At 40.2% G+C, this 27,118-nt stretch overlaps 1 protein-coding gene and 1 long non-coding RNA gene across 2 annotated transcripts in view; one reads left to right on the top strand and one right to left on the bottom strand.

Moving 5' to 3' along the window:
* Positions 1–423: 423 nt before the first annotated feature.
* Positions 424–27,118, bottom strand: part of Znf800 (zinc finger protein 800) — a 50,271-nt gene continuing 23,576 nt past the window's right edge. Inside the window, exon 6 of the mRNA XM_021165602.3 lies at positions 424–1,479. Within this exon, the coding sequence (XP_021021261.2) occupies positions 1,320–1,479 (160 nt within the window). The 3' untranslated portion in view covers positions 424–1,319. The remainder of the gene's footprint in view (positions 1,480–27,118) is intronic.
* The window catches only part of LOC147004022 (uncharacterized), a 78,270-nt gene continuing 52,560 nt past the window's right edge, over positions 1,409–27,118 (top strand). The window contains exons 1-2 of the long non-coding RNA XR_015047692.1: positions 1,409–1,600; positions 9,546–9,654. This is a non-coding gene — a long non-coding RNA (uncharacterized LOC147004022). The remainder of the gene's footprint in view (positions 1,601–9,545; positions 9,655–27,118) is intronic.

Below are 27,118 nucleotides of genomic sequence, written 5' to 3'. Positions count from 1 at the left end.
ATGTATCACAGGGCTCCCAATGGAGAAGCTAGAGAAAGTACCCAAGGAGCTAAAGGGATCTGCAACCCTATTGTTGGAACAACATGATGTACTAACCAGAACCCCGGAGCTCTTGTCTCTAGCTGCATATGTATCGAAAGATGGTCTAGTCGGCCATCAATGGAAAGAGAGGCCCATTGGACTTGCAAACTTTATATGCCCCAATATAGGGGAATGCCAGGGCCAAAAGAATGGGAATGGGTGGGTAGGGAAGTGGGGGGCGCTATGGGGGACTTTTGGGATAACATTGGAAATGTAATTGAGGAAAATATGTAATAAAAATATTAAAAATTAAAAAAAAAAGCATAATAGCTCACACGCAAAAAAAAAAAAAAAGAAGAAGAAGAAGCCGTAACGCAGGTCTGACATACCTAGGAAAGGCTAGAGGGGCTACAGACTGAAGCCGGGAGTCCTAAGAAAGCTGTGGCCAGGAGTTGAAGGGTCCCCAATAGTTCACTGAGGGACCATGTATGTCACATGATTGGGCCATCACGACTACTTTAGCTGTGACCAGTCACTGGGAATAGCCCAAGAGAAGTAAGATATCCATGTAAAAAGCCTGGGGCAGAGGGCCTGGGAAAACAAGAGGGGCTAAGCCAACAAGCCTTCCCGGAGCAGATATGGAAAGGCTCTGTCCTGTGGTCACCAGCGACAATATTCTAGAAAGGATCCCAGCGACAATATTCTAGAAAGGATCCCGTTTCTAAGGATGGTGAGTTTAGGATGATGAGTCCTTGGAAACAAGGACTGATTCCACAGGGAGCAAGGGCTATTGGCAATAAAGTTACAGGAAGGGGAAAGCCTGACGCTTGAGTTCAATTATAGATGTGCATGATACAACTCTGGGTTGTAGCATGAATTTGGACCATTAGAATCTTCTGGCAGATGGGAGTGGGAGGTGGAGCTTGATGAGAGCTTAATGAAGAAAACGATGCTGGCTTTGAAGAACTAATAACGGAAAGAATCTGAAGAACTAATAATGGAAAGAATCTGAAAGGAAACAAGAGAGTAGTTACAACAAATAGGGAAACGGAATCATGTGCGGTGAGGTTTTTAAAGAAGCCGGGGATTTTGCAGGCGGGCTGAAGAAACGCGTCGCACGGAGCAAGGAGTGGCCCGGCGTCCCGCGAGGCAGGGCAGGCTGCGGCAGCAGCGTGGGGCGGGCTGAGGCGCTCCGACCAGCGACGACGACGCCGAGGCGGCCGTGGATGCAGGGTCTGCCGACGACCAGGGCGCCCGGGGTACGGCGGTGCGCGCGGCCGCGGGAGCGCGCGGCGGCGTCACGGGGCGGCTGACCTGCCGAGGGCGCGCGCCGCGTGCTGGCGCTCCCTGGCGGCGCCGCGGAGCTTGGCGCGGCAGCTGGAGGCGGCCTGGCGCGTGGTGACGGCGCCCGCGGGCGGACGCAGGATGGCGGCGCTGCGGGGCGACGGCTTCGCCAGGCTTCGGCCCGCACGGGCGCAGCGGACCCCAGGGGAGAAAGACAAAGACACGCCGGTTAGCAACGGGCGGGAACCGCGCAGCCCGGGGCCGAGGCGCCGCGTCCCCACCCCGCACCCTTCAGGTAAAGCTGCGCCCAGGAGCCAGGCACCCCGCGGCACTCCACAACAGGCAGGGTTGCAGGCATCAACCCCAGGTAGCTGATAGCCCCTGACCCAGAAAGTCTTCTTAAAAATGTTCCCTTAAAGCATAACGATAAAATTTCAAAGAGTGTTCAGTGCAACATAATAGAAAATGGGGAAAGATGAGGAAGAAAAATTGGAAAATGTTCATCTCCAAACATAAAGTATCATAATCTTATAGCAAAAACTAACTTGCTAATAAGATGTTGTGAAATACAGTCCAACAATATGAAAAAGCAGTCGAGGAAAAATTCCATTTTACCAGCATTTGTAGGGTATGAGGGTATATACTTCAGTATTCAGAGAACACAAATTTAAACGTGATGGAGAAAAACCACAACAGTGTGTTGTTACCTTTCGGCACTTCAGATAGTCTTTATTTTCATTTTATTTGTAACTTCCAAATTTACACAATAAATGAATTTTACTATTAGGATAAAAAGTTAATGACTTTTTACTTTCATCCCACTTATGAATTTATAAAGCTAATGTTTTCTAGGGTAGCAGAGGGGTAGGCATAAAGAGCTTTTAAGGAATGGGTTCGCCGACATGGCTTGTCTTTACTCTAAGCGCTGTATAAATCACAATATTTCAGAGTATTTTGTCCCGTAAACTTTTAACAGTGAATCAAAAGCACTGTCTTTTATAAAATTATACTTCATTTTATTCAATTCATTTTTACTTGAGGAAAATAAAAGTTTTTTGGTCTTTTTGCAAAGTTGATTTCAACTTATAATTAATATGGACTTGGGAACATGGTATACTAAAAACCAGAAAAACCTCCCATGCTTTTGGAGCAGACATTTTAGTGAATGCCAGTGTTTCAGTTTCTGTAATGGTTTCTACCTGAAAGCACTCAAACTGAGAAAGAATAAAGGAACTATTAGCTAAATATGGGTCTTTTAGTTATAACTAAATGACCAAATGACTAAATGGAATAATTTTGCTAAATTATTCCAGGAATCTGCACATGGGATAATAACATACACAAGTGCCCAGGGCTTTGTTATCAGATAGAAAATCCATTGTAATATAAGCTTCAAAAATATTCTAAATTAAAGCAACCTCAGTTGTCAGGTGGATTCTATTCAGTGATAAGCAAATCTAGGGTTAGGTGTTTGTGGGAATGCGCTTTGTTGCTTAAGTTGATGACATAATTAGTCATACTGCCCTGCAAGTTTCCTGCCTTCTGAAAGTTTTAGATAGAATCATCATACCCAGAGGTATAACTTTAGAAAACAAACAAACAAACAAACATATCACATGTCAGAAATAAAATTTATGAAGAGAACAAATCCCAAGAAACCAAACATTTGTTGTTAATTTATTTCTTGAGCAAAATGAAGGCGGCAGGAGCTTTTGTTAAAAGCATTAGCTCTTAAAAAGTCTATCCATTGGGGCTGGGGATTGGCTCAGCTGTAAAAGTATCTATCTGATGCCATCTTCTAGTGTGTGTGTCTAAAGACAGCTACAGTGTAATACATGTATATACATATATACATGTATATATATATGTATGATAAAATCTTTTTTAAAAGTCTGAAGCATCACTAAGTGATTTCAAGTTAGTTATTATTTTTTACTATTTTTAAGGAGTATTTACTTATGTTTGTATCCCAGGGCATGTGAAGGTCGGATAACAGCTTAGGAGTCGCTTCTCTCCTGCCACCATTGGGCTCCAAAGATTGAACTCAGGTTGTCAGGCTTGGTACCAAGCACCTTTATCCACTGAGCCATCTTGCCAGGCCTGGTTTCAATTTAATATTTTGGAATGTACATTGTGTCTTAGGGGCCTTTCTCAGACAGTAACAGCAAACATAAATAAGGTTCCTATCTCTGAGAAGGAGCATCTAGAAAATTACTTTCCTGTTATTAGGATGAGTCAGAGCTCAAGGCTCACCTGACTACTCCCTGTCACTATACACAAGCCAAGGCTTTGCTTTTCAGTCTTCAAAGGAGCCTTCTCATTTCCTGTCATTCCTCTGCTCAGAATCATAAAAGCATTCCACTGTCCCCACACTAGATGAATAAATAGTTGTTAACCTTTGAGGAGAGCCAAAGACCATGGGTCTGAGATTCTGTCTAAAGATGTGGTCACCTTCCAGAAGCTTGTACAGACCACACTAGAAACTGACTTCCTGGACGTTTATAAATGTGTAAGACCATACAGTGGCTTCCCCTGCATTGCTCCTTTTCATACGTGGAAACTGATGCTGCCTGGGGCCGGGGCTGGGGGTCGCCTGGAATGGAGTAAGTTTCAACTGCTTAGAAGTAACTCTTGATGATACTTGATTAACTTATTAAATCTGTGATCTGACCTTTATCACAGCAAAATGGCCTTCATCTTTACAGCCATTTGGGCCACTGTCCCTGAGGCAACAAGTCTATACAATGTTGTGGTTTTCGCCAGTTTAAGTTAGCCTGTATAATGGGACACCAAACTCCTCCAAGACTTGTATTAGAATACCTACACAGTATATCCTCTCCCATCAAGTTCAAATTATCACGCTGCTAAGTCAGAAATTTTCTGTGTGGTACAGAGAAAATATATTCTGCCCTGCTTTTTGGCAACTCCTCTGGGAAAGACAGTGGCTGCTGCTGATATGCAAAATCATGAGATCCAATAATGTGCAAAGTCCTTTGCTTACCAAACCGGAACCCCATGCTATGTGCCCGATATCACAGGTGTACCATCTGGCCTCCCCCAGCCTCTTTCCCTTCCGTTGGAAAATTTATGTAAGTGGGACTGAAAGCTAGAGCAGTGGTAAGCGTATGAAAATGCCGACAGTCTTTCCGACTTCCACAGGTCTGAAATGGGTTTATCTGCTGATACTAAACAGACATGGAAACAGGTATCAGAACGTTTTATCAGTTGCATGCTAAAGAAAAACAGCACCACTGTCTGCTTTTCCCGAGGTACTTGAACAACCTACATCATTTTTCTTTCCTGGACCATATTTTAGAAAGTTGAGCCAAAATATTTAACTCTAATTTCCTTTAAAAAAAGAAAGAAAGAAAGAAAGAAAGAAAGAAAGAAAGAAAGAAAGAAAGAAAGAAAGAAAAAAACAAATAGAAACAAGTGTTTCCCATGTGTGCTCTTCTTGCCACTTAACTCATTAAAAAGGTTTCTCCCTCCAACCACTGCATTACACACACATACACACACACATATTCCACATATTCATATTCTCTCTCTCTCTCTCTCTCTCTCTCTCTCTCTCTCTCTCTCTCTCTCTCACACACACACACACACACACACACAAACACATTGCTAGGGTCTAAAATGACCTGCTCCTCTTCTGCTCTCTGCTTCTTCTTCTTCTTCTTTTTTAAAGATATTTACTTTATTTACATTTCAAATGTTGTCCCCTTTCCTGGTTTCCCCTCTGAAAACCCCCTATCCCCTCCCCCCTCTCCCTGCTCCCCAATCCACCCAACTCCTGCTTCCCTGTCCTCGAATCCCCCTACACTGAGGCATAGAACCTTCACAGGACCAAGGGCCTCTCCTCTCATTGATGACTGACAAGGCATCCTCTGCGATATATGCAGCTGGAGCCACGAGTCCCTCCATGTGTATGCTTTGGTTGGTGGTTTAGTCCATGGGAGTTCTGGGGGTACTGGTTAGTTCATATTGTTCCTCCTATGGGGCTGCCAACCACTTCAGCCCCTTGGGTCCTTTCTCCCTGCTCTCTGCTTCTTAATTCTCCCTCTGAGACCATTTTCACACTGGTGTGTAGTTTTGCAAGCACTGGGTCTGTCTATAGTGACTTCTCCACCATTTCCCCCTCTAATAAGCCCATCCTCCAGAAGGGTGGGGAGAACACTACAGCATTTGTTACTGACAGGGTGACGGGCTCACTCTTCTGAATCATCTTCTCTGTATTCACATTCAGCCAGAAAGTTCTCATTTGCTCATTGTGTTTGTCACATCAGCAGTGCCACTGCTGCCTGCTGAATTAAGCAACATTCTGCCTCTACTCTTAATTTTCAACCATAATCTCCCAATGCTATGGCCAACTCGCTACTAGAACACACTACTACCATTTTAAAAATAACTTTTCACCATATAAGAGAGGATTCAAGCAAGGCCTGAGATGAAAAAGAGCACGGTTAATCTGGGGAAAGTCACAAGTACCGTCTACTTAAATACAACACAAAATCAAATACATTATGAAGCCAAGCATAACATTAGATCATGTATCCCAAAAAATTACTATTATAGATGGGAGAAACTGGGGAAGGGTACAGGAACTAAAATTTTAAAATAATAAATATCTTAAATAGAAAACGTAAAATACTGCAGAATGAAATGATATTGCCCTAATTCAGACAGTCAACATTAAGGATAAATTAAGAAAGCAAATGCGAAAGAATTAGAAGAATGAAAATTATTCAATATATATAAGATAAAATAGAACAGTTATCTACAAAAGTGGCCCAAAAGGCACTCTTTGATCTGGGGGTAACAAAGTGAGGTAGCCCCGACGGTACTTGTGACATTAGCAGTTACTCTCATGGTGACAGGCACTAAGTGTTTTGATATGCATTACCTCCATTTTTTAAAATTAAAGTAAGTTTTGTCAAAAAACAAACAAACAAACCAAAAAAAAAAACATGCCCAGTGAGATAATCTGTACCTCCATAAGTAAAAAAAAAAAAAAAAAAAAAAATCAAGAGTTAAGGAATGTATTCAATGTGTGTGGCCTGGTCTAAGAGGTAGAATGCCTGAGTAACAGTCATGTTCCTATGAGAAAGTTGTATCACTATGCTGACTCAATGATTATCAAGACACTCAGCTTACACTACCTACAATGCTGTGCTGCCAACCAGGTGTGCTGAGTGCAATGGGAGCACAAAGCTTATGAGAGTAACCACGATATTATTTGATGAAGGCCCACTCCGTGGGATGGAGCCCATACCCGACACTGTGTAACCAAAAACCTAAGAAGCCACAGCCCAGGAACCTCTGGGAAAATGAAATTCTCTGTCCTAAAACAAACAAAACAAAGCAAAACAATGTAGCAATAAAATGACTCCTCGTGACCTTCTGCTATACTCACATCAGTGCTTGCTCAGCCACTGTCAGAAATGCTTCCTCCTGCAGCAGGTGGGAGCAAATACAGAGACCCACAGACAGACATTAAACAGAGAGTGAGAGACCTTGGAACACTCAACCCTAAATGGGATGACTCTCAAGTCCCCCCCCCCCCCAAGGCTCAGGGCACTGTGCAGAGTGAAGAACTGGACCCTGTAAGAGCTGGAGGGGATGGAGACACCAAGGGAAAGAGGCCCTCTAAGTCAACAGGATCAACACTATCTAAGCTCACAGACTAAGTAAGGCAGCACACACAGGGCCTACATGGGTCTAATCAGATGGGAGTCGTAGAGCTGAAAGGAGAAGTAGGCACATGCCTAATCCAGAAGATATCTCCAATTGATAATTATTTGCAAATGAAAATGTAGTTCTTGCCAAGGGCGTCTCACTTGGGAAATGAACTATTTTTATATATAGCTAGCTCACTAGCTAGCCCGCCAGCCAGCTCAGCCAACCAGCCCAGCCAATGATGAACTCCAAACGGAAGGAGAAACCCTCACAAAACACAAAGTGAAGAGCAGTTTGGGAAAACAAGCAGTGTTAGCCAATAGAAAACAAACTCAGAGGCATCTTTGTCTCAATGTCATGTCAGGGCTTTTTCTTTTATTTTACTCTTTTTTTTTCCTCCTCTTTTACCCTGCTGATCTTTTGCACATGTATTATGGCTTCCAGTTTTGTGTTTTCATTGGACTCTTGGGTGTGCATATGTACCTGGTTTTTGCGCCTTTTCTTGGGCTCTTTTCTTTGTTTCTTCTGTCCGATTCCAATGTATTTGTTTATTTTATCTAATTTTATTATATCTTGTTTTATTATTATCCCTTATAAAACTTTTTGTTTTCCAATGAAAGACAGAAAGGAGGTGGACAGATAGAAGAGGAACTGGGAGGAGGAGAGAAGCGAAACCATAATCAGAATATATTATATCAACAAAAAAATATCTTTTTTCAATAAAAAGAAAAATATTTTAAAAGGAAAAAGAAAAGAAAACTAATTGTAATTTGTTCTCCCAAATTTGCCTACCAGGGGCAACTTGTGACTATGAGAAGCCGCTGTAGCTGCTACTTCCCAGTGTAAACTGAAGAAGTGGCTCTGTGGCATTCACACTCCAGTACTTGTGAGGCTAGATACAGTCCCTGTCCCCTAGCACCCAGTCACTTTAGAGAAGCCCCAACCCGATGACTCTGAAGACTGAGTTAGGGTCCCCAGCAGCCATAGCGGGCTGGGAACAAGAGGCTCTCTGGAGCTCACTAGCTAGCCCGCCAGCCAGCTCAGCCAACCAGCCCAGCCAATGATGAACTCCAAACGGAAGGAGAAACCCTCACAAAACACAAAGTGAAGAGCAGTTTGGGAAAACAAGCAGTGTTAGCCTCTATCCTCCACATATGCACTTCCACAGAACATAACCACGCAGATGCTTGCTTACACCATCCACACACACAGCTTAATATTTATAGTGGGGTTGCTTCTCGCTGGCCTAAGACTGACTATTTGCACATTACCATTTAGATTTTTATAAAAATCTGAAAGGAAATTAATTTCCTGAGAATTCCTGTCATTTTGTTCTTAGTTTTTTGTTCTATTGTTATTTTGTTCTGTTCAGGGGAACTGAACCCAGGGCCTGACTTACATTACGCAAGTGCACTACCACTAAGCTATATTCCCAGCCTTCTGCCTTTTCTTTGTTAACAAAAAAGCAAATATTCTGATTTCTATTTTTGGTAACTAGCAGTAATCACTGCTGTATAAATTTCTCTAAATATTTTTAACATCAGCATGATTCATTACAAAATCAATCCATGTCCCTGGCTTGTTTCTCTCTAAAGGAAATGTACATGGTACATGTACTACATTAAACAGGAGATTATTCCACATGACACACTGGGAGTCAGGGATTATTTAGAAATCTGGTCATTTGGCTTAGCAAACACCAGTTGCCCAAATGATACATAGGCAGAAAGTTCATGGACCAAAACATAAAAATACCTGGACTCTATAATTTTCTGATATATTATTGAAGAGGCTTTTTAAAAGATACCAAAACTATGAATGATATGTTGCAATTTGCATTAGGGTAACATGTAAATGTATATGATTGCAGATACATAAAACAGCCCAAATGTCTTAAAAGCCCACAACACTGGTAACTGCCCACCTCTAGAGAAGTCCAAAAGAGAATGGGATGTAGTGGAGAGACAACTATTTTCCACAACACCACTTTTTGCAGTCTGCTTTTTCAGACATGCATGTTACCTATCAAAACAGTCCTTATGAGACAGCCTCGTTCTGTTCTTCTGTGATTACCCGTGGCCTGGCCAATCAGTTTTCTCCATTCTAAAACGAAGTTACACTAAGGCTCTACATCTCCATCTACACTTCAGCAGAATACGGCCTAACAGGTGTACATACAATGCCAGCTGGCAGCAGAAAACCATAAGCCTTCCTCTGCGGCATCTTACATCGTGTCATTATTTACACTTCTGCCTGCAGGTCCCATGAAGGCTGGTAGAAGAGCACAGTAATCAAGAATTGGAAGAAAATTCAGGTTTCCAAGCTTGACAGTGTTTCTCTTCTTTCTGTTCTGTATCAAGTACAATTCTGGTTAAGTGTACATCCAAACTATTGCCTCCAACATGCACATCCCAAGACATGAACAAATATTAGACGGACATACAAAGAAGGCAGACTTCTATGACAGTTTAAAAGTAAATCCTAAAATTAAAAAATGCTGAAATGAACCCTTTGATTTTCATAGCCCAAGAATTTCCTAAAACCATTTCTAATCTTCTTTAAAGGTTAGATAACAGTAACAGAGAAGCAGCCGGAGTTGGAAAACACACAGACAGCGCCAGGAGGAAGAGCATCTGAAGAAACCAAAGCTCAGCTGGTTCCTTGCGGGGCAAGGTAAATGGGAATAGCCTGGCGACTCATTCAGTGACAGCCGTATATGCCATTGTGTTAAACTCATTGATAATAAATAGCCTTGGTCTCCAAGGGCTAGATCTAATTCACGGGGACAGGAAAATTAATATGGATGCAATATTACAAAGAATGAAAGTGAAAATGAGTAGAAAGGCAGATGTTCAAACCTCATTGGGAGAAGAAGTCTCTGTAGGCTAGAACCACCAGGAACAGATTTACAGAGGGTAGGCTCTGAAGTCTGTATGACCAGCAAAGGGACAGTGACACCATGGACAAAGTGATCAACAACAGGAATCTCTTCAAATTAGAAGGTGGCAATGTAAGAAGGTAGTTAGATGGTGAGTTCAGCTTATCATGGCTTGCTTCTAAGTTGTAAGTTCATTAGAAATGTTCAAAATTATTTTTTTCAACACTGAGTTGCCCAACTTTCTTTAGAGAATGATACACAGACTGACTGGCTGAAGCAATGGCTCAGTGGCTAAGGGCACTTGCTGCTCTTCCAGAGGAGCAGCGTTTGGGCCCCAGTGTTGCACACACTGAACAGCTCAACCACCTGCAACCCCAGCTCCAGAGGATCCAACCCTATGCAGCCTCTGTGGATAGGAGCAGCATGTGTGCATATAAGCACATACACCTAAATGCAAATAAACTACTTTTTTAAAAGACCTGAGTGAGTAGGCTCACTGCAAGACCAGCATGCGCCTAGACACAACCTTTCTGTAGGCAGGGTCCTAGGGATGAGAAAAATTATAGTTAGGCAGAACCTTTGGCAACTGTTCCCAGTGTTGTCTTGCAGGTACCTCATATTATTTCCTGTCACAACCTTCACACTCAGAAATCAGCTCCACCCAAAAATCACAAAACCAGGAAATCAAGAGGTGCCAGTGTTCCATTAAAAGTATGCATTGGGCCTGATGAAAAAATAAAGTCATCTAAGTAAAAATAAGAGAAAAAAAAACTTCTATCTTTGTAATCTACTGATTAATCTTTGTAATCAACTTAAAAAGGTAAAGAAAGAGACAATGTATAAACAAGTATGGGCAAAAATCCATGATACATGTTGATGGATGTTAGAGGGACAGAGAATGGGTGTACTATCACTGATAGCATACTGATAGACCTTGCAAAACTTTGCCAAACAAAATCTCTCTTGAATGTTGGCATACAGGCAAGAAAGAACCACATGTATGAAAATTCCATTAAACACGTGAGGTCTTCAAGTCAGAGAACATATTCTAGAACTCTACTGTTTTTTTGTTATTCTTCAAACACTTAAGTGCACTATTACACATATAACCATGTCCTAGTGCTTTGTGGGAGCATACGTTGGCATATGGAAGACTGCTGGCTGGGACAGGATCAGTGTTCACAAAATTAAAAATAAATGTTTAAAACACTAGTAAAGGGTTATAGTTATAATACAGTTCTATGATACAACAGTATGCTTTGTGTTATGTGATGGAAATATCAGGCCTTTGTTCTAATATTTAGTGATTTATTCAAAGTTAAAACACAAAGGGAAAAAAACGACTTCCAAAGAATCTGAATGAGAAATTATAAGCCCCACTCCATCCGTTTATAGAGCATGAAAGAACAAAAGAATAGCTTTACTCTATCTTCTAATTCATGTCTGTCAGCATTCTATTGTTGAGCTTAAGTTTTAGGGTCCTGACTTGTCCATAAAACTTTACTGAAACATCACACACAGTCTCCTAGGAATTCTTCCCCTTAAAATCATATTTTTAAAGACAGTCCCCAAAAGAGGATAGCTCAAAGGGTTGCGGACTTACACTTTGTGTACTGAATGCCTGGGCCCAATGATAAGTAGTGCTGACTTCTGAAAAGCCACCTGGTGAACCATCCTAAGGACACCTTGGTGTACAGTAAGCAAGCATGTCCATGTCTCAGGACATTCATCTCAACTCGGGTGACTGTTCAGACCCAAACTCAAAGCAAGTCCTATTGCTAGGTTCTTCCTTCAAACAGGTAAGACAATGAAAGGACAGTGAGGTTCAGAGCAATGTATACAACAATGTTCTAACATAAAACGACATACTTAAATCACTTATAGCATCTTTTCTCCCTTATAATCTAGCTATGGATTCTGAATTAAGTTAATCACATGGATTATACCCTACTTTTTAATAAAGTCTTTATGTATGGTGTATGTCGTACATGAACGTGAGTGTACGGGACCATGTGCCCATTATGCACATGCAAGTGTCCAGAGGAGGACATCCGGGATCCCCCTCAGTTTCTATTTCAGCTAGCCTGGCTGGCAGCTTCTGCAAGCAATCTAGCTATCGCCACGATAATGGGGTTAGAGGTACATCCAGCAGCTCCTAGCTTTGTCTGCCTGGGTGCTTTAGATTCAAATTTAGGTCTCTATGCCTTGCTCCTACTTCATGCTGCCTGAGTTGAAACACAGGCCATTGCTGTCTGGTCAGAGGCATAGCGACTGTTCAAGAACACCTATACTCCAAAATTATGGGATTCAACAAAAGAAATTCTTGTACCCTCCAAAAACACTAAAAATTGTTTTATCCCCCCCAAAATAAAATATTTATCTTTAAAAGATTGGTATTTTGGCCCAAGGAGCTAAAGGGATCTGCAACCCTATAGGTGGAACAACATTATGAACTAACCAGTACCCTGGAGCTCTTGACTCTAGCTGCTTATGTATCAAAAGATGGCCTAGTCGGCCATCACTAGAAAGAGAGGCCCATTGGACTTACAAACTTTATATGCCCCAGTACAGGGGAACACCAGGGCCAAAAAGTGGGAGTGGTGGTGGTGGGGGGGGTAGGGGAGTGGGGGGTAGGGTATGGGGGACTTTTAGGATAGCATTGGAAATGTAAATGAGGAAAATACCTAATTAAAAAAAAGATTTTGAACATCAAAAAAAAAAAAAAAAAAGATTGGTATTTTGGGACTAGAGAGATGGCTCAGTGATTAAGAGCCCTGATTGTTCTTCTATAGTTCCTGAGTTCAATTCTCAGCAATAACATTACCATGTAATTACCATGTAACTCACAGCCATCTGTAATGGGATCTGATGCTCTCTGCTGGTGTGTCTGGAAATAGCTATAGTGTACTCATAGACATAAAATAAATAATTCTTTAAAAAACAAAAAAGCAAAAAGAAAAAGTTGGTCTTTTAAAGTAAGTATCACAGATTTATCTCAGAAGCCCTCTGAGTAAGTACAACACATCGATGAACTCATATTTCCTCATGCTATTACAATTCATGCACTACTTCTGAGGTAATATCAAATGCACTGTTAGATAAGGAGAGACAGAGCCAGTGCTAGCCAGACACCATTTCCCAAATGGACCACTGAAATACAAACATAAAACCTAGGTATCACCCTAAATTACCAAATAAACCAATGACTCTACCACTTATCTGGTAATTTCTTCAAAACCTGTGGCTTCCACATCTGCATCAATGCTAATAATTCCTAAATGTCTACCATGGGCAATCTTTCTCCTGACCACTAACCTGAGTGTTCTTCTCCTATTGAGTAGTTCTACTTAGATGTAGAGAGCACCTCAAACTCAGCACATCTAAAAGTTAATCCACTCACTCTCCTTCTCCTCGGTACCCTCCCTACCTTGGACAACTCTGCCCAACTAGAATGCCTGAAACAAGAAGACATCCCAGTTCATTTCTAATCTCCATCATCCAGAAAATTCCACTCCTGAAATTGTGTTGGCAGCCTTCTCTCTAGTCTTATTGATATTATGTAAATTCTGCCATTTACATGAATTTAAGCTATGTCACTCTTACAGGCTGTTGTTGGTTCCTAATTAATTTTCTGACCATACACATCTTTTCACTCCATACACACACACACACACACACACATATCTCCTCGGTGCTATGAGAAAATCCCATTTAAAGTTCTTCAGTGGTTACTCCTAATCTTGAAAATATAATTCAAAGTACTTATTGGGTCCATAACATCTTAAATTTAGCCATTGCGTAATCTCACACTCCTTTTCTTAATCTAATGTTTCTAGTCTCTATCTCGGAATTTCTTGTGCCTCTTTCAAAACTCAAGGATGAACGTAGGAATTAGAAGTGGCTTGCCCAACCCCAGTGTGCCTTAAGATCACACCTCTGTGTCCTTACAGTGCACTCCTCTCACAACAGTTGAAAGGAGCTACAGCAAACCTCTGTTTCCTAGCACCCAACACACACACACACACACACACACACACACAGCTGAGCTCAAATGTCTATAGAATGAATGAAATAGAACTGTATACAGATGAACAACACACAACAGCAACAGCTGTAGAATACGTAGCCCAAGAAATTCTTTGGCTTTTGATAGCTGAATAAGTGCTCTGTGGGGTTTGGGGGTTATTTAATCAAGGCATATAACTATGATATCAGCATGTGAAAGACTGAGGCAGGAGGATTTGTGTTCAAGCCCTGCCTAAGCTACATGATAAGTTCCATACTAGTCTGAGCTATATTACAAGTCCCTGTCTAAATATCCACACAAAAATGTTTAATTCACTTATTACTGTAATACTAACTTCTCCACTGTTATTTTAATGTTTATTTCATCTCCTACTCATTAAAGTTTAAATAAACTTGTAATCTTTAAATTGAAATAAATACCAAACTTCAGACACAACTTGTCCCACAAGTAATAAACTCTTTCACTAACATGTGATACAACAGTGTGACTCAGTCAGGAATCTGGGCTAACTGGAGCTAGCAAACACCTGCCCGACTACATGCCTAGGCTACCACCCACTCATGCACCAGGAACAGGGAAACAACTCCGCGCCACCCTTCAACTCCCACTGTACAGCAGTCAGAATGGCAAACTTCCTCTCATGCACCACAGCCCCAAACAAAACGAGTGCTTGGTCTTGCTTCAGGTCCTTTAGGTATTCAGTACAGAAGTAGACAGTTTCATAGTCTTGAAATAACTCAATTACCTTTGCTAGTAAGAACTGAAAAGAACTCAATTTCACTAGAGTTGATGATAGGAGGCTACATGGTAGGAAGTTCACAACATTTTTAAACATGTAACAGGAATACAGATCCAGAAATCCAAAGTCAGAAACTTTTTGAATGCCAATGACAACACAAATAGAAAATTCCAAACCTGACCTCATATGGTGGCGGATAATCAAAATGCAACCGCATTAAAGATACTAAGTAACTATCACCTTCAGAGCACAGGTAGAGTGTCTACAAAACAAAAATGAACTTCAGTTTTGATGCTAGATCCCATCAGGTCATATGGAAACATCCAAAGTCCAAAGCCATCCCAAATCTGAGGTAGTTCAGGTCTCAAGCATTTCAGACAAGACATCACTTGTCCATAGGGTCAGCTGCCACCACCAGAAACCACAGTATATAGACAAGGACAAAGCAAGCCCACATACCTGTTAGAGTTTTAGTTTTACACAGTCAATTCAAATTCATACTCTGGTAAAACAACCACCTACTAACATAACACAAGAAACTGGCCTCACAGAATTCCTTTAAAAACCAAACTCCTCTTGTACTTTGAAAGTAAGAATTTATGTATTCAAGATATTATAGGCCCTCTATATTGTAACCTATGACAAATGGTGATTTGTGTCTTTATGTAAACTCCTTTACACTCACCTGTCTCTACAGACAAGTTGAGGTCAACCAGGAAGGATGCCTGACTCTAAGGCAGTAGTTCTCAACATGTGGGTTGCAACTCCTGGGGGTGCAGGGTAAGGGGGACTCTTCCACAGAGGTCAGCTAAGACCACTGGATATAAAGACATATTTACATTACGTTCATGACTGTGGCAAAATTACAGTTATAAAAGAGTAATGAAGAAAATTTTATGGTTGGCATCACCACACCATGAGAACTATATTAAAGGGTCACAGCAATAGGAAGGTTGAGAACCACTGTTCTAAAGAGATCCATCCACTCTGGCTCTTTGTTGGAACAAAATACATTCTAAACAACAACCTTGGGGGGATTTTTTAAGCAACATGGTAAGAATCATCCAAGAGGAAAATATTATTCGTACTACTCAACCAAAGTATGAAAAAAATAATTTCACAGATTGTCATTAGAGTCATGTAATCCAAGGATACAAATGTGTGTAGTCTAAATTAAGTCATAAATAAAGATACACATTAACAGTGCCTCTCTCAATAATAAAGAAATGGCCATGGAATATTTCTCAAGAGGTTTTAGAGGACCCTAAACTGGCAGACACCACTCAAAACTCATTTCCTGCACAGATACTATTTACTGGTTACATGTTGTGTAGCAGATTCTGTGCTGGGCACTGAAGACACAGGACAAATGGATACACCCTCCCCCCTTAAATGGTGTTCCTAGTTAGGGAGACCCCACCATAAAAACCTCACTGCAGTAACTGCTAAAGAGGAGAAGATGTAAAGTGGAACTGATATACTGAAGGGACATCGCCGACTGGCCTGTAGACAAGGAAAGCAAGTCCTCAGAGAAGAGATGGGAGGGAAACTTCAAAGAGTCTACAGTTCTTGTAGGAGTGTGGTTTGGGCTTTCCACTCCAGGAAACCTCTGCCTCCAGACTGAGGTGGCTACCATGTAAGTACAAAATGGCTGGTTAGGATGGTTATCAACTTAGTCATTAAGCTGCTTCAGACATGACACAGGTGATCTAAGTCAAGAGAGGACAGAGCTCAGGAAAGGAAGGGCAGAACTGAGATGGAAAGGGCTGAGAGACGAGGGCAGAGGCTAAGAGAAGAATGAATGAGATGCTGGTTTGCAGGCAGGAAGAAGACAGGCAACTCTCATTTCTAAGGTGAAAAATCAGGAAGAATATCTTTGTAAGAAAGAGAATATAAAACTAAATAATGTTTTAAAGGGAAGATAATTCAAAACTTTTGTAATGATTAAGAAATATGAAAATAAAGACACCATCAATAAGACAAAAAAACCACCAACAGATTGGGAAAGGATCTTCACCTATCCTAAATCAGATAAGGGACTAATATCCAATATATATAAAGAACTCAAGAAGGTGGACTCCAGAAAGTCAAATAACCCCATTAAAAAATGGGGCTCAGAACTGAACAAAGAATTCTCACCTGAGGAATACCGAATGGCAGAGAAACACCTGAAAAAATGTTCAACATCCTTAATCATCAGGGAAATGCAAATCAAAACAACCCTGAGATTCCACCTCACACCAGTCAGAATGGCTAAGATCAAAAATTCAGGTGACAGCAGATGCTGGCGAGGATGTGGAGAAAGAGGAACACTCCTCCATTGTTGGTGGGATTGCAAGCTTGTACAACCACTCTAGAAATCAGTCTGGCGGTTCCTCAGAAAATTGGACATAGTACTACCGGAGGATCCAGCAATACCTCTCCTGGGCATATATCCAGAAGATGTCCCAACCGGTAAAAAGGACACATGCTCCACTATGTTCATAGCAGCCCTATTTATAATAGCCAGAAGCTGGAAAGAACCCAGATGTCCCTCAACAGAGGAATGGATACAGAAATTATGGTACATTTACACAATGGAGTACTACTCAGCTATTAAAAAGAATGAATTTATGAAATTCCTAGCCAAATGGATGGACCTGGAGGGCATCATCTTGAGTGAAGTAACACAATCCCAAAAGAACTCACACAATATGTATTCACTGATAAGTGGATATTAGCCCAAAACTTAGGATACCCAAGATATAAGATACAATTTGATAAACGCATGAAACTCAAGAAGAATGAAGACCAAAGTGTGGACACTGTGCACCTTCTTAGAATTGGGAACAAAACACCCAGGGAAGGAGTTACAGAGACAAAGTTCATAGCTGTGATGAAAGGATGGACCATTTAGAGACTGCCGTATCCAGGGATCCATCCCATAATCAGCTTCTAAACGCTGACACCATTGCATACACTAGCAAGATTTTGCTGAAAGGACCCAAATATAGCTGTCTCTTGTGAGACGATGCCGGGGCCTAGCAAACACAGGAGTGGATGTTCACAGTCAGCTATTGGATGTATCACAGGGCTCCCAATGGAGAAGCTAGAGAAAGTACCCAAGGAGCTAAAGGGATCTGCAACCCTATTGTTGGAACAACATGATGTACTAACCAGAACCCCGGAGCTCTTGTCTCTAGCTGCATATGTATCGAAAGATGGCCTAGTCGGCCATCAATGGAAAGAGAGGCCCATTGGACTTGCAAACTTTATATGCCCCAATATAGGGGAATGCCAGGGCCAAAAGAATGGGAATGGGTGGGTAGGGAAGTGGGGGGCGCTATGGGGGACTTTTGGGATAGCATTGGAAATGTAATTGAGGAAAATATGTAATAAAAATATTAAAAATCAAAAAAAAAGAAATATGAAAATATACTTTAGAACACATAGCTCAAATTAAAGAGTTTAAAATTTTAAAGTCAACATTTAAACTTCTTGAGAATAAGAAAGTAATACTACTTTTTTCAATCCCTAGAATGCTTGGCACTGTCCTTTTGGCACAAAGTAGTGGCTCAAGTGTACTTAAAATAACAGAGGAGGAGTTGAAGAGATGGCTCAATGGTTAGGAGCACTTTTTGCTCTTCCAGGGGACCAGGTTTGATTCCCAGCACCCACATGTAGCTAACAACAATCTGTAACTCCAGCTCCAGGGGATTCAACCACCTCTTCTGGCCTCTGCAGACAGCAGGCATACACATGATACACAGACACACCTGCAGAAAGACCATCCATATATATTTTATAAAAGTAAACAACTCTAAAAAGAAGAATTTTTAACCAGGTAAAAGGCCATGTAGATTTAACCAATGAATTCATTCATCCGCACTGACTCATTCTGTGTGTTCCAAGTTTCCCTTACTCAGCATGATCCTGGAGGAACAACCATGGCTTGTAAAGGAAGTGTACCTTTCGAAAAGGTCACCATTCAGTCATTTTGTTTTTAAGCCTTAGAACTTGAGGAAAAGCTGCTGTCACCAGAAATAACTATCTAAATGGATTATCTCCTAAGATGCTAAATAAACAGAAGGTACACACTGAAAGTCTGTGCAAGGTATCTGACCTCAAGGAGTGCAGAACTGCTATATAGACACAATTATTCCAAGCCATCTCTCCCAAAAGGATTTCTGAGGAAAATGCACAGGAAGATTACCTAATAAAGACTGTTACCTGGCAGAGTTTCCTCAAAAGTGAGATTACCCCAATGAGACAAGAGTGACTCTAGCGCTCTTTAACTGAGTCAAGATCCTGAGGTTAGGAAAGGGTCCACATTTCTTTCACTGTAGTGGAGTGTGGGGCAGTGTAACACCTATCTTTGCAGGGATAAATGTAAAAGACAAAAGAAAGAGGCCCATTATTATATCAGAGAGGCTAGCACTACAAACTAATGTCTGTACGAGTGTAAAGAGTTTAGGATCCTGTAATATCCTTAAGTTCTCATCCACCTACTTTTTCAACAGGTTTTAACTACCACCATGTTCCAACTATGTGCTAAACATGGAAGTCATAAATATTTTCAGTAGAAAGACACACACATTAAACAAATCAATTGACAATATAAGCATGATTACAAAAACCATTAGAGGACACTAGGAAAAGATGATATTGAAATTCAGGGAGACACATTTTATTGAGAAGCAGCATTTAAGCTGCTACTTGAAGGGTAAGTCAATCAGTTAAGTAATGAACACACAGCACACACCTGTGTTTAGGAAATCAGCTCTGGCGACAGCATGGAGGAAAGAGAGGAAACAGGGTTGGTTAAAAGACTTACTAAACGGAATGTTAGAGACAAGATCTATACTAAACTACGAGTGGGAGAGATAGCAGGAGCTAAACAAGAAGCTTCAGAATCATGATGCACACTGATCAGTGATGCCAGCAAGACGGAGGGGAAAGCATCAAGATCATTTCCAGGATTCTGATTAGCCAGGGAACCGGAAGGGCAGATATGAGAACTATTCAGCAGGGAACTCATAAAAGAGGGATGTGCTGGAAAGGACAACAAATGCAAAAGTGAGTTGCATTTTGTAAAATTCAATAGGTATGCATGAAAGGTAAAATAAAATTTACCAAAGTTATTAAAAGCATACTCATACAGTGTGCAATTACAGAGCATTAGTCAATATAGCACTTCTGTAAGTTTGAACTTGCAAGCACTACTTAATAGCAGTGCCACAACTGTGAGAGTAACACAACGAGAGTAACACAAGTAGGTGGAAACCACAGTAACAGACTTAAAAAGCAGCTCATGGTTAAAGGCTATGCTTATTAGATGATGAACCCAAAGCCAAGACAGACTGTGGAGTACTGGTAAACCCGGAACTGATGTCCTGGTCCTTTTCTTCCCTTCTTTTAACAATCTCTTAATACCTGTTATGTGCCAGGCATAGCACAAAGCACTGGCAATACTTGCCTGTAAATATGTTCTTACACCCACAGCCTAATGCTTACCAGGAAAGAGGAGTGGAGAAGATGAGTAGAGAAAGAGGGAAATAGGGAAAAAGAGAGAGAGAGGAATGGAGTGAGGGAGTGCTTCCCTGAATTTCATGACTTAGAACTATACATTGTTGAATAAGGTACTAACAGTTAAGAAGCAAACTACTAAGTGGTTCTGCCAAAAACGGCATCAAACTCCAGTCCAAATTTAAGGCCCATAAAATAACGGTTTGCTCTAACTTAATAAACTACTGTGTATCTTGGCTTTATCGTCGATGTTACATCTGACTTTACACTAAACAGTTAGAGTAATGCCCCCTCAAAAGGCAACGAACAACATATGGCCAAGCAAGATAACCAGAAACTAGGTGCTAGAAAGTCTTTCAGCAGTAACTTGATAGCAACTTCACTCATCACTACAAGAGTCACTAGTGTTTTTGGACTCTTAAAAGAGGGAAAGAAGACCAAGTATATTAAATATAATATAAACTCTTTATATATACTATATAGTTAATTTATAAAATTCCCACAACAAACCTACATAGAAGATAGTTTCTAATATTATTTTTTTGTTTTATAGACAAGAAATTTGAAGTTGATAGGTAACTTGGCCACACTTCAAAGCTGTAAATAAATGAGCCAAGACTTCAACCTAAGTTCACAGACTCTTTTCACCAAAAGTACAGAATGGGGTCAGGTACATCAAGACTAACAGAACAGAAATCAGCTATCATAGTAAGTCAAATTCCAAAAACATAAGACAGAAAAGCAAGAACAATACCTTAAAATTTTAGGATCGAATTTTAGAATTAAATTGCTAGCTGAAACTATACAGTGTAATGGGATGTCTGTAACAACTTGTGACAGAATGACCTAAATGCTGCCATAGGAAACACAAGGGCTCTTTCTCCATGAAAATAACAGGATTTCTATGACTCTACACAGCCGGGGATGGTAATGCACCAGACAGTTCAGAAGAACTACAAACACTGATCAAAACTCCCCCACATAGAATGAAAAGGACCATTAACGCTGCATTAATGTAACAGTCACAAACACCTGCTGCCTCCAATTCTAATGTTTTCATGTATATTCAAACCCTTATTGTAGCAATATCCTTTAAATATTTCCATCAAGATTCCTTGTGCTGGGCTCTGGACCATGTTTTATGCTCCTGACTTTCCCATAATGATCGCATGGTAGGACCAGCAGAGAAAGCCTACTCAAAGACCACACTACAGACAAGCCAGCAACCTATGAAGCCTAGCATCAAAGAGAAATTTGCTCAAATATACCTAATTCAAGTAATCATATTTTCCATTAAGAGTCTGAGCCCAAGCTACACAGGGAAAGAAAGCAGATAAAGGGTGCCAGAAAGGTGAGAAGTGCCTACAAATATATTGAAAAGACAGAGTGAGAAATCTTTTTAAAGTAGTCTTAGAAGAGCTAGGAGAAGAGACACATACTTCTTGCTGCCAAGACTGCAATACACTAGAGTTGTCTCACCTCGATTTCCCCACTAGATTTCATATCGCCTACCTAGTGAAAATCTAGTGAAGCCAACTTGTCTGGATTTCCACAAGGCCTGGCCACTTATGTCTCCCTTATGTTCTTCACATAAAACTTTCAGAAACACCTCCTCCCCTTACCAGCTACAAGCCAAACAAAATTACATGCTTGCAACCAAAAAGAAGAATGAAAGATCCTAACAGCTGTTTTTTGAGTGCACACACACTCACACACCCACTTTTAGATACTAGACAAGCTGGGTGGTAGCTGGCAATTCAAGCCTTCTGATTCTCCCATCTATTTTAAGGTTCCTGTGGTTTAGATACTGTGTTAATGAACCCTAGTTACCTAGTCTAGAGAGAGAAGCTCAAAAAGAATGATAAACCTTAAAGACTAGCAACTTAGGTCTTGGGAAATGAGTAAAGCGCCTGTTGTGCAACCATGAGGACTGAGATTCAGATGCCCAGCAGCTACATGAAAAGTTAGGCATGGAAGCCTGTGTATGCAACTCTAGTACAGGGATGGAGATTTGGGGAAAGCAGGTAGATTCTTCCAAGCTCGCTTCAGTCTAACTAAGCAGTAAGAGCCAGCTTCAGTGAAAGACCTGTCTCCAAACATCAAAGTAGAACGCAATCATGGAAGACACCTGGTGTCAACCTCTGGCCTGCATATGTATTTTACACAAACAGATACACACACATCTGTGTGTACACATATGCACACACAAAAAAGTAACTCTTCATTATAAAGTCAATATTAACAATTAGTATTAACAAGAGCTCCAGAACAGTTTTAAGAAACAAAACTATCTCATTTAAAAGCTCCTTCATCTGTGTGCACATAATGTTTGCGTGAGGATTTTTGTGGTATATGAACTGATTTTCTCAGAATCACATTGAATAAATGTTGATTAGTCAAAGTGGTCAAGCACAGAAATGACAACTGGAAAATATGAAGATCTCTTATGAAAAAGCAGAGACCCGCTGGCCTGTCTCACACCCTGAACCCTGTCCACACAAAAGATAATGACCAGATATTCTCAACGTGAAACTCACAGATGCCCAGTGGGCAGCAGACCATGGAACTACATATATTTAGTAAGCAAAAAGACATGAAAACTACTCTCCTCCAGAAAGTCCTATTTCTCTAAGTACCTCTATGTAAAAAGCTAGAGGAAGCTCTTTCCCTAAACTCCCAAACTTCACCTCACCCTGTAATTCAATTTCCTGTGCCTACTGCTTCATTTCCTTTTCTCTAGTGCATCATTCCTTTTTCTCTTACAGGTATTCCTTCCTTTTCTAGTCCCATTCAAAATGAAAGCTACCAGTCAAAATTAGCACATACTTTTGAGTTCAGAGTTGCCAAGACACCTTACTACCCAATAAGAATCTCAAGTATTTCTTAAAAACATTTGCGGAACTGAGAATGTCCAACTGAAAGATATGGTTCTGTTTCTCACAGCTAATTTATTTTCAGTATATTCTCAAATAAAAGAGATCAATGTTCCATATTCAAAATCCTAATTATAAGGAAAACTACAGTCTTTTAAAGTTAATTCTTAAATAGTAATATCTCATCCAAACACATTATGAGATACTCTAAATGTGTTGCCAGACTACGTGGAACAGTAAAGGCAGAAGGCTAATTATTATTGCTCAAGCATCCAAATAGGGTTTTTGGTTTTTCTGAGAGGTAGATAATTTAACCATATCATTCTATCACTTAAGGATTATTTCACTTGCCAGAAATATGCCTCAGATACTAGACACGAGCATTTGAGTACCAGATCATCATGAGAGGCTTAAGCCTGTAATCTCAGCACCCAGAACACTGAGTGGCAGAACAATCTTGAGTCCAAGTTCATCCTGGACTATATAGCAAGTTTCAGGCCACTCTAAGGTACACCGTGAGACCCTATCAAAATAGAAGGGGCTAAAAATGCCATTCAGTGGCCTGCCATTCATAAGGTTCCTGGACTCAATTCTCAGCACCACTACAAAAAAGCAACAAAAGCAGCCACATTTCTTTAAAATTTCAATCCCCGCCCCCCCTCCCCCAGGCCCACAGAGATGCAAAGTGCAACAACAAAAGTGCCAAGACCAAAAAACAAGATCAAGAATGGTCAGGTTTGTGAATAAACTCTCCTAGTCAGTAATTTTAACAGCAGGACCTTAGCTGAAATTTGGAGTACTGCCTTTACTACCACTGGACTGGCTTCTGATGAGTGCTGTTTCTTTATCTCTTCATAACACATTCAGACATTCCCAATTCAGGTAGAGTGCTCCTAAAAAATCTATTCCGTCCATATAAGAGAATGCCTTCAAATAGTACTACCTATCTATAAAGCTTGTTTTATTTTTAAAAATCCAACAATATTCTTCAATTAGTATTTGTTCCATGTCAGTATTTTGCACATGACCAAAAATATTTATGTGTCAGAACAGATGCCAACAAGATTTTTGAAACAGATGAATGGTTATGGGAGAGGGCCATAAAAACAAAGCTTAATTTACAACGAACATTCTATGGGAGGAGAGGCTCTTGGTCTTGTGAAGGTTCTATGCTCCAGTATAGGGGAATGCCAGGGCCAAGAAGCAGGAGTGGGTGGGTTGGGGAGCAGGGCAAGGAGGGGAGGGGATAGGGGATTTTCAGAGAGGAAAATAGGAAAGGGGATAACATTTGAAATGTAAATAAAGAAAATATCTAATAAAAAAATCCAGAAAAGTATTAAGATAATGTCAAAAAAAAAAAAAAAAAAGAAAAAAATTAAAGAAACTCCCGTGTATCTTTTTAAGAGCAATGAAACAAATAACTAGGAAAGATAAGCTACTAACATCTGATTAGAGGATAATTGATAGCAGACACTGTTCTCTGAGTTTTGCATGTAGTTTTCATCTTCTCCTCAGGGGAAAAAAAAACCCATGATGTAAAATACACTGGTCCAATTTCATAGGTGCAATAACTAAAGCAGAAAATGCCAGAGTGGATTTGCAGAGCTCACGTGGGGAATTATTTGTTGATCCAAAATTTTAACAGTTAGTCTAGCTTCAGCTCATTACATGCTGCCAGTGAGATAACTATGTAGTGAACTGCACTGCATATGATGAAATATCATATGCTACCAGTGAGATAACTATGTAGTGAGTTGCACTGCATATAATGAAATGTGTGAACATTAAGGTTGGGTTGACTAAGGATGTACACTTTGGTTTGAATACATTACTGAACTTCTCCAAACTTCAGTTTTCTTTCTGTACCGTAATAATAATGAAGAAACAGGACTTACTTCATAAGTCTATCAGTAGGGTTTTCAGGTATTATGCATGCAGTGTTAGCAGAGTGCCTGGTATACAAGTGCTGTATAAATATTATTAGCTATAACTAGGACTTATGTTTGTTTTCATAAACTCTTCTTAGAGGTAGTAAGCAAAACTCAGCAATATTAACATAATGAGGGGGGCAAGGACGGTAACACACACCTGCACTCCCAACACTAGGGAGGCTAAGTTAGGAGGATTGTGAAGGTGAGGCCAGCATGAGCTACAAGGGAAACCCCTTGGGGGCTTAGATATATAGGAAAATGTGTTAAGTACTGTATGAACTCAAGACACAATCAGTCCCCTGACATCAAAAATATACAATCAAACCAACTGATTGCAGAATAAACACAAACACCAAAACTTATCTTTGAGCTTTCTTCCTAACAAGATGCATGTATGGTTTTTAAGTTTTCCTTTATGCTTCTGAATGTATGGTATCAAAAGTAGTCAAAGAAGCCTGAAAGCACTCCTCCTCCCAAATCCAGTGTGAAAACCATGAAGATACAAAAGAAAATGGGCCACATGCTCTTGTCGCTCCAAATATTTTAACTATCTGGGACTAATGATCTCTTTTAATCAAACTGAAGAGAAACGGCAAGGTGAGAGCTAGAAGCTAGGAAAAAAGATGATAGACATAAATTAGAAAGGATGGATGAATTAGAAAGGGAAATTACTCATTAGTAAGTTTAAGGAAAGAGGTCTTATTCTGCATTTTACCATGTGCCTAGTGCCTGAGAAGCAATCAATGGGCTGCTTCTAAGATTGCCTATCTTTATATTTTAGCTCATAAAACCATGGGGTACAAAGAGAACCACAGGAGTATTTTTGTCTAAGAGCAGAGCCAACATTATACTATGTATCCTCTGTAGAGTTGGCTTCAGATCAACTCTAATAACTACGGCTAAATCATAATCCTCATAATGGACTATGAATTCTATTAGAGATGTAATTTTTACAACTCCAAAATAAGAATCTAAAATATTCTTGTGGGCCACTGCAGGAAGCCTATTAACCCAATTCCTAAGTCAAAGGGACATTTCTACATCATGCTATTTGAAGATATTTTGTTATGTCACAACAGGGAATCAGTGTGTGTGTGTGTTCATGTATCTATATAGTAAGTCTCTGCTTTCACAATATAAAGTCATACCAAACCACACAGGTTTCCACTGCTGCATCCATACTTTTAAAGCATAGTAGAAGAATTTATTACCTAGAAATCAATATAGTACTTTTTAAAAATGTGAAGGCACTTTTCAACAGTAAAGCAGCCTGTGCAAACGAAAACCTTAGTTTCATACAAACAAAACTATGTTAAAACTTAATAACTCCAAGAGGTTCTTCTTAAAGCAAAGGATGAACACCAAACCCCCGTGTGTGTATTCCACTGTCAGCCTGTGCATTCTCATGAGCACTCGTCTGCTCTCAGTCAGACCTCCTCATCCACTTCCCACGTGTATTATCCTATCCAAACAAGCTCTAAGTATAAACTGTTTATAAATCTGTTTCTGTTCTTACACCGCACTTAGAAAGAGACGGTATCTTTAGGAAGATAAATTATTGAAAATTGTTATTTTAAAATTTCATAAAGATGTATCTCTTTTTTCTGAAATCTTGACTACAAAAGAGGGGCAGGAACTCACTGCTTTCAGTTTTACATTAGGGATCAATGTTACCTACAGTGGTCATTTAAATTCTCCTGCCTCTGCTTCCTAAGTGCTGGGTTATAGACATGTGCTATCATATCTGGCTGAGAAAAAAAAAACAAAAAACAAAAACTCTTGATCAAATAGTACCTAAAGTAGATATACCTTTTATAATCAAGGACAGGTCTAAATATAAATGAACAGTTTGGGATGACTACTACCTCACTTTACATTACAGTAAGAGAAAGTCATAGGAACGGTTATTCATATAGACTGCGTGCAGAAAGGTTTCAGCACAATAAATCCAAAACGTAGGGACACAGGTCAGAAAGGAACAAGAAAAGTCAATACTTTCAAATACCCTTGTTTGACCCAAAATGGTCCCACTTTAGCCTCTCTTCTGTCTACTATGACAAAATGCCACCACCTAGGTGCTTCTAATTCAGGCAAGTTCTGATACAGCATTCTCTTTTCTATTAGAAAGAAATCTTTTGAAGACACAGGAACCTGTGCTTTCTTCTTATAAGGTCCTGTTCTAGC

This window comes from Mus caroli, unplaced genomic scaffold, assembly GCF_978045245.1.
Source record: "Mus caroli unplaced genomic scaffold, Mus_caroli_1 scaffold_7, whole genome shotgun sequence".
Lineage (NCBI taxonomy): Eukaryota > Metazoa > Chordata > Mammalia > Rodentia > Muridae > Mus > Mus caroli.
This window is presented reverse-complemented; position numbering and strand designations above follow the sequence as displayed.